The sequence below is a fragment of the Phodopus roborovskii genome, unplaced genomic scaffold (assembly GCF_943737965.1).
Source record: "Phodopus roborovskii unplaced genomic scaffold, PHOROB, whole genome shotgun sequence".
Lineage (NCBI taxonomy): Eukaryota > Metazoa > Chordata > Mammalia > Rodentia > Cricetidae > Phodopus > Phodopus roborovskii.
This window is the reverse complement of record NW_026125894.1, coordinates 351,846-366,475: the sequence shown is the minus strand read 5'-3', so window position 1 is coordinate 366,475 and position 14,630 is coordinate 351,846. Positions and strand designations below refer to the sequence as shown.

The window sequence follows — 14,630 nt, the reverse complement described above, 5'->3', positions numbered from 1 at the left end:
CAAGAAAGACACAGGCCACCAACATCAAAAATGAAACAAGAATATATCTCCAATATGGAAAGCACAATAAGGGAGGGCCACAAATGACTTCATGCACGGGAATTTGACAACTCAGGAAAAAACTGAACATGTTCCTTTAAAACCACACATTTCTGAAGCTCATTAAAGATGAAATAAGAGAGTCTGACTAGTTCTGGATCCATTAAATAAGTTTATTTTTAATTTAAAGGATTCTGCAAGAGATTTATCTGGGCACAGAAGTTTTCATTAAAAAGTAGCTAATGAATCAGCACCAACTCTACAATTTCTTTTAGAAAACACGAATAAGAATGCCTCTCAGAGCATTTTGTATGTTGTAAAGTTGGTAGTTGATTCATTAACTGTTATTCTGCTATCAAAACATAAAAGCAAAAACAAAATCAGCCCTCATACAAACAAAATATACATACAAATACAAAAATATATAAGATATATACCATTATATCCTTCCTAGCCAAGCAAGATGAAGAGTGTAAAAGTCAACGGTAGTAGATGATGACAAGGACACAGCAGGGCAGCTGTCCATATGAACTGCCAGCAGTTGTGACAGCATGCACAAAGCCTGTATCAGCCCAAGCCAGTCCAAATCCCAACATGGAGAGGGGAAGTAGGCATGAAGTCCCACCCTTAGTTTAGCTGTTAGGAGAGGGATAATTAGTTTTCTTCAAGAGGGTATTTGGAAAGAAGTCTACACATCCAATGATATATTGTCAGGACAAATCAGACTTGATGGGTGTAAAAAGAGAGAGAGAGAGAGAGAGAGAGAGAGAGAGAGAGAGAGAGAGAGAGAGAGAGAGAAGAGAACACAAAGTTGGGTGAGTCAGGATGGGTCTGGGAAGAGCTGGAGGAGAGAATGAATATGATCAAAACACATTATATTAAATTCTCAAAGAATGAAGAAAACTTTAAAGATGTGCAAAACCATTAGACATTAAAATTCATACCACAACAAGAACACTTTACATATTTATGAAGGGTAATAAAAAAGTGTCACATTGCCACAAGCAAGAAAATAAATATGGACAGTGTGGGTAACTCATACACTACTGGTAGATACACAGAATGGCATAACCACTCTGGGAAAGTGTTTGGCACCTAAAATAAAATAATAAACATCACACTGACAAGCACCTACATGTCAGGGCATTTATCCCAGATATGTTAAGACTTAGGTTCACAAAAACACGTTTATGTAAATGTTCTATCCATAGTCCCAACCTAGATACCTAGCAATACTTCTAAGCTTAAACAAACTACATTATACGAAATAGTATGGAATACTATTCAGAAATTGAGAGACGGAGGGGGGAATCAAGCTATTGGGTGAAATTCAAGGAATCATGCTGAATGAAAACAGAAGGCCAAAACTTAGGGGACAAATATGCCTCCATTCTTAAAATATTGTGAATATGGAAATGAAGAACAGATTAATTACTACCCCAGACTTAAGGAAAGAAGGAGAGATGTGCTCATAAAAGGGCACACCAAGAGAAATCCTTGTGGTGACAGAACTATTTTCTCTTTTATTTAGTATATTTTAATATTTACTTCTATCTTTTGATATGTGTATATCTGTGCGTGAGTGCCTGTACATGTGTACAGAGCCTCTGGAGATGGAGTTCTAGGCAATTCTGAGCTGAGGTCCAAACACTAATCCTGTGGAATAGGGGCAAGTGCTTTTAGCCATTTAACCTCTCGCCAGCTCCCTATTCTGTATCTTGACTGCATCAATGTCACTATTCTAGCTTAGTTCTCAACAACATTAATGCAAGATTCTGCCATTGCAGGAATGGTACAAAGGACACACAGGATCGTTTCATGTAATATGCAAGTTTGAATAAGTTCTAGAGTTTGTTTGAACTTTTATTATGGTACACACATTACAATGTGTGCAATCATTAAAGAACTACCTAATCTCTATGTGTCCCAGTCTTCTGTAGAACAGGACCCCAAATAGAGTCTATCTCATAGGATACTTGAGTGTTAAATGGTGTGATGTTCTTAAAGAATTGCCATCTTGCTAAATAGAATTACACAATAAATTATAGCTATTAGTAGTATAACAGTATTGCAAAAGTCTGTTGACTGTTCTTCCTGATCTACATATAAAATATCCTTCCCTGTTCCATTAACTGCTTTATAAAATACTAGTCTAAAGCTACCCATGCCAGTATGCCTATAAGGTGATAAAAACAAAACACACAATTTCAAATAAACAAGCTTACTTTACAGTCATGGTAACCGGTAGAGAAGCCACACTGATTAAGCCAGTGTCATTAAGCCAAGGTGATGCTGGTGGTTTGAAATACAGGTTGAAACCACTTGTCATTGTAGTAGTGGTATTGGTGGTAACGGTGGTAGTGGTAGTCGTTGAGGTGGTGGCTAGAAAATAAAATAGTGTTGGTAAGAATTTAAAGTGTTAGTAAGAAATGAGAAAATTGTGTCAGTCAAGCCTCAGTCATTCAAGATATTTTTTAAAATATGGGGGAGTCAAAGCCATAGATTTGAACACAACACTTTTGTACGATGAAGCGATATACCGCATAACAGGCATATGAATTAACCTTCATGCTGAAAATTAAAACTCTTGGAGAGTCATTAAAATATAAAACATAACCATCCCTATAACCATTAAGGAAATAATTTAATCAATTCTTAAAACTCTTCCCATAAATATTGAAAACTACAGACCCAGATGGCCTCACTGGTAAGTTCTATTTAACTTTCAAGGGAAAAAAATCCCCACAATTTTGTAATACACACAGAATCTCTACACATATTTTGTACAAAAATCTAACTGGGCTTGAGAAACTAATTCCTACAAATTAAATTGCTAAATCATCACACTAAATCAGGGGTATGTTCTAAATCTTAATGTATCTTGTGAAAGTGCCCTACCAAAGTGATTTTGAAAAACAAAACAAAACAAAAAAAGACAAAACTATGTCCTTGTTAATAAATTCCTATTTCTCTACATCTTAGCTAACACTAGCCATACATCTTTGCCAACCTGGTTAGTGAAAGCCTCTCAAAGTTTTATTTACATCCCAGATCTCTTTTACAATTTTTTGGTTGTATCCTTGCTAGAATGCCTTGCCCCCTTACAGATTAAAACTGAATAGTCTTCATAGCTTAAGTCTTATGTTTTCTGTTTGTTGCTGACTTCTACTCATAATTCTCACAACTTTAGTAGCACTGTTGATCCTTACTGTTTACCAGGCATATAAAGAAGAATGCAAGAAAATTAGGGCTGCTGGGGGTTAGGACTATCTTATTTTCTTCTTTTTGGTTCTCTGTAGTTTCAAACATTCTTGGCAATTAAATGAGTCTTGTGTAACATGAAATTTGTAATAAAAATATTATTTGTATACAATGGATTGTGTTAGCCTGGCTCCCCCAATTAGCACTATGTTCAGGTTAATATCTGTACTATATAACCACAGAAATCATGGTGCCTGTTAGGTATACCGAAAATACTCGGGAATCTGGCCTACTCCATTCCTGCTGAGGGAACAGGCACAGACACCCATGCTTTATTCCAGGTAACTGCCTGTTGCTCCTGGTTTACAGTACATATGGCTAGCAATGAATGTATGATGTATAAGAAGAAGGTGCCCCATATGTACTAGCTTTGGTATGTGTGTATGGGGGTGGGTGACACAAAAAAGCTCTAGTTAGAGTTAGGATAGAACAAAATCTTGTTCTCAAAAATTGGGTGACAGGGAATAATCAAACTGTGTTTGCTTTCTATAGAAATATATGCAGAAGTATGGAACTAGATAAAACATAAGAAGAAATTGTGAAATAACTAAAAAAATGTAGAAAAATCAGACTGTAAGCAGAGAGAGTTGAAAAGCAAACTAAAACAGATAATGTGGTTCCATTCTTACAAAAAACCCCAGATGATTTCATATATTTTATATGTTTATATGTGTGAGATTAAGTCTGAAATGATAAACAAAATCATTGTCCTAGAGAAAATGCTGTATGTGTATATAGCTGCACACATATACACATATGCATGTATGATTTTATAATAAAAACTCAAAAAACAGCATTCTTGAAAACATGACTAGCTAGAAAAAGCAAAATATTCCAAAAGATGTTGAATAATATTTTACAGAAATTAATACCTATCAGCCTAAATGTAAAGATATCTTGAGTCTTATTAAAATACTATGATTACATTTTGTATAGTATTTTTTTTTACTTATTTTCTATACCATTTTAAAGGCATATCTTAAGGTTTCTATTGCTGTGAAAAGACACCATGACCACAGCAACTCTTATAAAGGGAAAAAAAAAAACATTTAATTGGGGTGGCTTATATTTTCAGAGGTTTAGCCCAATATCATTATGGTGGGACATGGTGGCATGCAAGCAGACATGGTGCTAGAAAAGGAACTAAGATTCCTACATCTTGCTCCCACAGACAACAGGAAGTGGTCTGAAACACTGGGTGGTATCTTGAGCATATGTGAGGCCTCAAAGCCTACCTCCACAGTGACACACTTCTACAGCAACAAGGTCACACCTCCTAGTAGTGCCACTATGGTTGAAGGCCATTTTTTTTTCAACCCACCACAAGGTATAATAAACTAGCTCTGGAATATTTGAGTAGCGATAATATTTTAACTAGTACCAAAAGAAGTAATGAATTTCAAACCTTTAGTAGATAAAATATAAAGAACATAAATTGGGCATGGACATAAAAATATACTATAGTAAGGCTCCAACAGTTATTATCTTTTTTTGTATTTGTTACAAAGATAATAAGGATTTCTTACATTTAGGTGTACTTGGCAAACTTCCTTTCCTATTTGTAGTAGTTATCTCAAAACACCAGTGTTAATGAAGTAGACGCTAAACTGTATCACTTTAAACCATATTTACTGGGGTGGTTTGAATGAGATTAGCCTCCATAGGTTCCTATGATTGAACAGTTGGTACCAGTTGGTGGGATAGTTTGAGAAAAATTAGGAGATGTGGCTTTCTTGGGGGAGGTGCATCATTGGGAGAGAGCTTTAAGGTTTCAAAAGTCCATGCCATTCTCAGCACTCTCCCTCCCTCCCTCCCTCCCTCCCTCCCTCCCTCCCTCCCTCCCTCCCTCCCTCCCTCCCTCCCTCCCTCTCTCTCTCTCTCTCTCTCTCTCTCTCTCTCTCTCTCTGTTTTGTGGCTGTGAGTCATATATGAGCTCTCAGCTGCTGTTCCAGGGCCACACCTGTCTAATGCCATGTTCCCTGCCATGGTGGCCATGGACTCTAACCTTATGAAACCCTAAGTATACCCCCAATAGACTCTTTTTGACTCTTTTTTTCTATAAGCTGCCTTGGGCATAGTGTCTTCCCACAGCAATATAAAGGTAGCTAAGACATTAATCATAATACTTTTTAAAAAGACCTCATAGTTAAAGTCATGGTAATAAGTTTTATGCAAAGCTACTAATGATATCAAGTCCTAGGCAGATTCAAACGGTGATTATTTATAAAATTATTTATAAAATGCAGGAACTCTATAGCTTCTATTGGCAAACTAGAAAATAACAATAATTTCTTAAAATGAGAAAAACTTACATGAGAGTTCCTGGGAAGCCACGTAGGCAGGAATGTTTGGCATTGCAGGAAACATAGTACGTGAATTGTCAGTGGTGACTATCACAGTAAATGCTGGGGGCAACCTAAAAATCAAAGTAAGAAGCAAAATACAGTGACTAAAAATAACTCCTATAAAGTAAAGCAGCAATACAAGATTCATTTACACTGGGGAAATAAGAGCAAAGAATGGGAAAGTAAGCAACTACAAATAGAATGTCTTCAGTTAAAAAAACAACAGAAGCCATATTTTAAAATGTTCATCAGTACTGTCTGCTAATAGCCATCTAGCGACCTCACTGAAACAGTAAACAGATGAGAAGCATCTCCTCCCTGGAAGTGCAGCATAAGAACTGCTGTGAAACTATTCGAAACTGGTGAAAGTGCTTTTTCAAAATTCTAAACTGCTAGAAATTATCCTAAGGAGATGCAGTGAACGAAGAAACATTTCTTCGGGAACATCTGTTAAAAGTCAGTGATCTAACAGTGATGGTCTACATATGGCATACAAGCCATAACTCACTGTCTGCCTCCCACCCCCTTGCTCGCCTTTGTACAAGTAACACTCCAGATAAGAGCGGCTTAGAAGATTGGGTGCTCTGTGGCTCTGGTGCTCAATCAAGGGAGATAGGCCTTCCATGAGAAAGCAAGCAGCCAGCCTTCTCATCACCTCCAACATGGACATGAAGGGCAACAGTACTGATAAATACAGCCAAACTTTCTCGTACTCATTTCTTTTAGCCAGTTCCCACTCATAGGATAGAAACTCCGTGACAGAGGGCTGAGGATAGTAGGGATCCAAACATACCACACTGATTGCATTTCCTAAAGCTCATTGGCAGCTCTAAGGAAGAGGCAATCAAGATCTGCCCAGCCCCCAAAGTCAGGGATCAAAGAAAGATTTTACCCCAGCGCTAACTGCTGGTCCTAAGAACAGAGAGCTCCCAAACTCAACCGCAAAAGAAATGACTTGATATAAAACAGAACGTGAGTAATTCCAGTGGAAGGATTCCCTCTTAGAAGATGAAGATTTGGTGTTAAGCAATTAAAAGGTGATAACTTTATGCTAACAAGACATTAGGTTCTCAGTCCTGTAGTCTACCAGAGTTTAACAAGGAAGAATTAAGCACTTATCTATGCTATAGCATAAACAAACCTTGGAACTAGTAAGCTAAATGAAAGAAGTAGGCACAAAGGCAACGTACTGCATGGTTTCAATTATATGAAATGTCTATAATAGCCAAAGCCATAGACAGAAAGTGTATTAGTGGTTGACAATGGCTGTAGGGGTGAGGGTGGGTGGGTTAATGAAGGATGACTGCTAACTGGGTACAAGGTTTCTTTTAGGGGTAATGAAAATGTTCTCAAGTTACATTCTGGTGGTGGTTGTATACTCTGTGGCTATATTAAAAACCACTGAATTGTACAATTTCAAAGAGTGAATTGCAAGATGTGAATTATATGTCAATTACACTGTTATTAAAAAGCACATTATCATCTCAGGAGAAGAAAAAAAAACGCATTTGACAAAAATTTAATGCCCTTTCATGATAAAAACACTCAACGAACTGGAAAGAGAAGGCAAGATCCTCAACACTTGCGAGTGATTTTTAATAACATGAAATAGCAAGGCTATTTATTCTGTCATATGTTATAAACACTCTCCCACCCCAGTTTGTCAATGGCATTTAATTTTTTACTATTCTATAAGTGGCCAAATCTTTCCATCATTTTTTTCTCCTTATGGTCTAGTCTAGGTCTCAATATTATATTTTAAATGGCTTTCCCCCTTAAACATAAGAAAAAGTATTCAATCTAATTTTAAGAGAAAACTGTAAATTGTAACTACGTTGAAAACAGTTTCACAAAACAGACGACGAGAACTCAAATACTACTAACACAGTTTATTAAGGACAGCAAAAAAAAATCATGCAGCCTCATGGATTCCTAATGAGAATGTAAAGTGGCATGAGTGGTCCATGTTTTAACTATTACAAATCATTTGAGATAGAAATATTCTCCTGGAAGTGTATCCATAAAGAGTGCACTTTATATCACAGAATTATATATCTAGAAGTGACTAACTGTACACAGTGGTAAAGTTTTTAATGTATATCTTACCACAATAAATATGTAAGATGTTCTTGTAAGATTTCTTGTGTACCTGTGAAATGACACATAAAATCATATCCAGGGCTAGAAACATGGTTGAGCAGGTGAAGATGCTTGCCACCAAGCCTAATGACCTCAATTTCATATGCAGGATCCACATGGTGAGGTGGGTGTTTTGTAGAAGGACTGGATGGACACCTGTTGTCCTCTTATATTTATACATGTTCCATGGCACACGTACACACATACACACACACACACACACACACACACACACACACACACACACGTGATAATAATGATATCCACTACATTACTGTTTGTATCGGCAAAAGAGAGGACGCTAATATAACAATTACCAAGGGAGTGGATATACAAATTATAGTATACCCAGAGCATGAACTGCAATGATATTAAAAAGATACTAAAGAATCTCTTGATCATGTGAAATTAACTAAGTTTTAACAGGTTTGAAACAAGTGTAGTAAAAAATTTACAAATTGAAAAAGCAGAATACACACTAGAATATAGTTTAAAGGTGGAAGGCTAAGAACACAAGGATAGTGGTTAAATGGGTATGGAAAATGGAAAGAAGTTCAGTGAACAGGGGTGTAGTGTATCTATTTGTAGTATTTATAGATTTATTTTGAAGCCATTTGCCTATATTATTTAAGAATTAGACATAAGTGCATATTTCTTGTAGCAAGTGTGGGAAACATTACTTACATAGTTTCATATTCACCTACACCTTTAAAATATTCATGCACTCTATTTTCCACCTTTAATTCATGCAATATTTCTTATGATGAATATTTTAAGCAAACAACAGGTAGCCAGCTATTACAATTTATTTATTCATTATTTTACCCTCCCCCCTAATGGATTTGAAACACCACCATCATACACACAGGGTTGTTTTTATGCCTTAAAATATTTCACTGATTTTTTTCCTGTGCCTGTTACATAATAGAATCTCAATTATTATAACCCTAGAATTATTTATTTTTACATTACATAACATTTTAAACTTACAGGAAGAACATCAATTTGTGCATTTTGATATAGTTTCCCCGAAATTACCCCATCATTACTTGCCTAACACAATACCAGGGTGGAAGGCCTCATGCATTTATTCCTCCATTTGAATTTTAGAATCTTTCCAAGTTCTTTGTTCCTTTCCTTCTTCCTAAAGAGCCACTATGGCTTCACCAGAATTGCATTAGATGGACAGATTAATCTGGAGGTGAATATCATTTTGATATTACTGAGTCTGCTCATTTAGTGGTCCTGTTCATTATTTGGTGTATCTCCTGTATATCTCAGTAAAATTTGGTGGTTTCCCCATATAAGTCATGAATATTTTTAAAAATTAATTCCTGGGTGTTTCATAATTTTGGTCGAAATTGTTAATGGCCCTTTTCTTGGCTGTATTTCCCAACAACTATTGCCTAAACATAGTGAAGCTATTGATTTTCATATTATTTATTTTGTAAATGGCTGTATTACTGAAACTTCTTCACTAGCTCTAATTAAATTTCTACTTGATTTATGCCCATATTTTAAAAAATACTGATCATTTATTTAAGATCCTGACATAATTTCAGAGCCTGTCCTTAAATTGCATACCCAAAGATAACTAAGGAAGCAAATATCATTTAATATGACTTCCTTCTTAGTTATATGAATCTTACTCTGATATAGAAAAGGGTTTAAGACCCAAAACCCTTTTTCTCATTACAATTAGAGTATCATTTCTCAATTTGGCACTACTGATATTTTTTTAAGGAAGACTTTCCTGTACAATGTAGGACACTTACTGATCTCTACTCAATAAATGACACTCTGGGTATATACTCAAAGGACTTTATATCCCGCTACAGAGTTATCTACACAGTCATTTGGATAACCATCAACCAATAAATGGATTGGGAAAATACAGTGTACACAGTGGGATATGACTTAGCTATAAAAAGTGAAAGTATGTAATTTTCAAAGAGATGGATAGCACTGGAAAAATTATACTGAGTGAGGTCACTCAGCCCAGAAGGACAAATGCTGCGTGTTCTCTCTCATATGTGGGTTGGAGCTCTGGACTGTCTGCATTTTAAACTTGAAATACAAGTTGAACTCAGAAAATTAGAAAGTGGGCCAATAGGAAGGGATACACTTACGGAGTGAGAAAAATAAAATACAGGTAAAATTCAAGTAGAGGGAGGGAATACTGAGAGTGGAAAGTTTCAAGCAGGGAGGGTTCAGGGAACACGAGGGAAACAAGGAACAGAAGGAGGGTTAGCCAACATGAAGAGTGTTTGGGAAGGCCATATGGAAACCTACTACCATGCATCCCAATTAAAAATATAATAGGGATAGTAGAACTCAAGTGATATGTAAGAAGATTCAGAGATAAAGAAGATTAAAGGTTTAAGAATTAATGGGATTTAGGGATGGGAGAGAAGAGGGTACAGGGAGTTATTTGATAAAACTAAGAGGCAATCCACCACCATTTATTAGCTAATTATAAAATAGAATTTTTCTGAAAAAGGAGTTTGAGGGGTGGGCACTCTGGTTAGCACTCTGGATTTAGAAAAAAAAGGGGGGATTGAACAGCAGTATCTTACATGGGTGGACAATGCTACTCCTAGGAGACACAGGTTACTAAGCAAAAATCTCAGTGCTAGGCATGGGGTAGCTTCCTATGAGTTGTTTTTCAGGAAGGCATCAGTGATACCCAAAGCATTATTCATGGCTTCCCACCAAAACAACCTGCAAATCCTTAGTGCTCAGTGAACACCACTGGAGAGAGGGCAGACAGAATGGAAGATCTGGAGGAGTGCTGTGAGATGCTCTCTTCTGAATATGACATGTTTTTTTGCACTTGTGAACTCATAGTAGCTGTGGTTAACTGCATAAGACCCACATAAGATGAAGCCAGTATGAATGGGATAGGCATCCATGAGGCTGTGCCACTAGCTGATGTGCTATTGGGAGCGTATGGCTGCTGGAAGACAAAGAGTCATTTTCCTTGAGGGTGTTGCAACTTAGAGGTTGTCCATTTGCCAAGTATGTGGGCAACACTCAGTGGACTTAGTGGGACATTAGAGAGAGAGACAGAGAGAGTGAGAGAGAGAGAGAGAGAGAGAGAGAGAGAGAGAGAGAGGAAGTTGGGAAGGACCCCTGCTGGAGGGGTCTGGGAGAAGTGGAGGGGAGAAATGGTGAGTGGTTGTGATTAAAAACAAAACAAAACACCCCCCCAAAACAACAACAACAAAAAACATTGTTTATTTTCAAAAGACTTTGCATAAAAAGAAAAACCTAGTCAACCTTCACAGCCTAGGAGATAATAGGCCCTGTGGGAGGGGGGATACTGTCATTTAGCTAAACTGACATAGAATCACACTACCTTGTAAATATTTGTTTAGATTCGTAGAGAAATGCTACTCTCAGCCTTAGTCAGTAAGGCCTCTTTTTCTAGTGAACATTATTGGTAAACAGAGTCTCATGGTTGTACAAGGTACTTAGACTAATTGACAGATGAGTGTTCAGACAAAAACAAGCTATTTATACCACCTCTAGTAGAGCTCAGAGAACACTGGAAAAGTGGAGATAGGAAAAAAAATGTGAGAGCCACAAAACAAAGAAAATGGCTGTTGAACGATATCTTTTGTGTAAGACACAGCCATTGCAATCATGAACCTCCAGCAGTTGTGGATACCTGCACTGGGTCTGCACAAAAACGGGCCCATCAACTCTTTGGAATGGATGGAGGAGGTACTCAAAAGACCCTAACTCTCACTGCACAGCTCCTGGTAAATTCTGGCAGAAGAGGATGCCTTCATTTGTGTACCCACTAGTGAGCTCATCAGGTTCCAGTGAATAGTTCCAATCCAATAATCACACAGATAGCCCTATTAAACTAATGAATAACAAAGCAAAAATCAAAGGTCATGATCCTGGAAGAGGGACTGGTAGGGAGGAGGAAGGGTTGACTATAATAGGAAGGAGATAAGAAAGGGTGGGGAGAGAGTAATCAGAACACACTATATACATGTATGAAGCTGTCGAGGTAGAAGCTAGACCAACTTTAAACATTTTAAAGTTTTATAGGAGAGTAAAAATGAGCTTTTAAAACATCAAAATAACAAAGATATAGGATAGAGATGAGGAATAAAACAAAAATGGAAAGCAGAGCAAATGAAAAAAAAAAAGTAAGGAGGGGCACATCTGTAATTCCAGCACGTGGGAGATGGAGGTGGGAGGATCAAGAGTACCAGGCTAATCTCAGCTGCATAGTGCCTTGGACACATGAGACTGTCTGAAAAAAAAAAACACAGATAATGAAGTAAAAAATAAACTACAAGCCAGGTGTGGTGTCACACACTTTCATCCTAGGAGAATTATGAATTTCATTGCAGTCTGGCTTATAAACCAAGACCCCATTTCAAATAGTAAACAATAATAAAAATGGAAATGTCAGATTTAAGCTTCAATATAGCAATAATTACAGAATGTGTTCAGTGACCTATGTATACCAATTAAAAGAGAGCTTGACGGAGGCAGTTAAGATCCATGAATGACCAACTATGTGTTGTCTATAAGAAATTCATTTCAAAAACAATTACATACACAGTCTAAGAATAAAAAATACAGAAAGATTCAGCATATTATCAGATAAGTAAATTCCAGAGTAAAGAAGGTTATCATGGATAGAAGGGAAGGTTATATAATAATTAAGAGACAATCCTCTAAGACATCTTAGCAATCTAGTCAACGCAGGAAATAACAGAATTTCAAAGCACACAAAACACAAACTGATAATATGACAGGAAAAAAATCCCTACACAGAGTCTTTAGCATCTCTCTTACCAGCTCACAGAAGTAGTCAGAATATTAGCAAAGATAAAAAAGCACTCAAACAACAAACATTACTAACCATCAACATCTAATCAATGTGTATAAAACACTTTGCCCCAAAGTGGAATACATTCTTTTCAACACATTTTGAAGAATTAACCACACACGCACACATGGATGCACACATGCACACAGTCAAATCAAACTAAGCATATAGGTCACGAAACTAGAAAGGAGCAATAAAAATGGAAAAGAGATTTTATCAGAGAGGAAGAGGTTAGAGGAATACATGTAACAGAAAAGTAGGAAGCAGGACCACTGCAAGCAGAGGGTTAACAAGAACCAAATATGTGTGGAAAATGCTCTAATGGGACTCAGTACTTTGCATGCTAATTTTAAAAACTAACAAAAGTTTAAACTAAAAGAAATCAATAACAAAAAGATAATGAAAATTTCCAAACAGTTGGAAACCAAACACACTTTAAATAATTGGAGATGCAAAGAAGAAATTAAAAATGTGCTGAATTGGATGGAAATTTAAATACACCCTATGAAAATTTAGGGGAAACAAAGCAGCCAGACAGACACATCAGTAGTGCAAAAATGTGGCCATTAGAAAACAGGAGAAGCATCATCAAGAATATAAGCTATCAATTCAAGAAATATCAAAACAAGCCCAAGGCAAACAAGAGAACACAGGGCAGAAATCAATGAAATTAAACACAAAAATGACAGAAAAATCAGTGATATAAACTTCTAGTTCTTAAAAAAATCAATAAAATTCAAAGAAAAAGGGCTGGAGATCACTTGCCTCCATGGGTACAAAGGCTCATCACACAGGCCTAATGACCTGAGTGTGGATCCTCAGAACATGTATGCAAGCCAAATGTGTGGTGTCTGTAAGTCTACTACTCCTAAGGTAAGAGGGGATGGGGAGAATTGATCAGAAGCTTGCAGGCCACCAGAACAGCTAATACAGGGCAGAAGGGAGGACATTGAAGTTGTCCTGTGACTTCTACATGCACACTGTACACACATGGACCATCACAAACATGTATACACACACACCATACACCAACCCCCCCCACATATATCGCAAAACGCATGTACACACAAAGAAATAATAAAAATGTGAAATAAAAAATCCAATTGAACATTACTTCTCTCTTTTGTAAAATCACATTATCTACTAACATCCATGATCCTATACAAAGGGATCCATGTAACAATACATTGCTGGGTTATTTTTTTTCCTGGCTGAAGAAGGACATCCACAAACAAGATATATAGATGAGACATTAGCATTGGAAAAGATATTCAACATCATTAGCCATCAGGGAAATTGCAAATTAAAGGCGCAATATGGTATCATTATCTACAAGGGAATAAAATTTAAAAAGAAAGATACCACTAAATGATAGGGACAATGCAGAGAAACTGGATCACACATATATTCTTGGTGAGTATGCAAAATGGCACAGCCAACCTGGAAACAGTTGGGCAGTTCTTTATAAAACTGAATATGCAACTACCATATGACCCAGCAATTACATTCCTGGGCATTTATCCCAGAGAAATGAATGCTTATGTTTGAAAAAGGTAAGAAATATTCATAGAAGCTTTATTTGTAATAGCAAATGGTAATATATGTATTGCACATATATATGCTATCATTTGAAATTTATGTATTATAAAATTAATACGTAATGCAAATCAAGAAGTGTCCCTTTAAATATGTCATTAGACATTAATGGCTTAATGTCATTTTTTTCTAATAAAGGTTCCATTAAGACAAGATAAGTTTGACCCCCTTCCCTCTTTCTCATGCCCAATATTGTACCTTTTGACCTGGAATATACAGAGCATAAAAGCCTTTGCCAGATACAAGGCCCTAGACTTCTCAGTCTTCATAATTGAAGGAAAAGTATTCATTATAAATGGCCCACTCCCAGATAGTGTGTAACAATGAGCAAATGGTTAAACTAATGCATCTCCATGATGGATAGTATATGACAATAAAAAGAAACAAAAATGATG

At 36.6% G+C, this 14,630-nt stretch overlaps 1 protein-coding gene across 1 annotated transcript in view; it reads right to left on the bottom strand.

Annotated features, from left to right (window-relative positions):
* Nup62cl (nucleoporin 62 C-terminal like) overlaps positions 1-5,687 on the bottom strand; it is a 36,261-nt gene extending 30,574 nt beyond the window's left edge. Inside the window, exons 1-2 of the mRNA XM_051178910.1 lie at positions 5,613-5,687; positions 2,265-2,421 (exon numbers count right to left, since the gene is read on the bottom strand). Of these exons, the coding sequence (XP_051034867.1) occupies positions 2,265-2,421; positions 5,613-5,667 (212 nt within the window). The 5' untranslated portion in view covers positions 5,668-5,687. The remainder of the gene's footprint in view (positions 1-2,264; positions 2,422-5,612) is intronic.
* Positions 5,688-14,630: the final 8,943 nt, after the last annotated feature.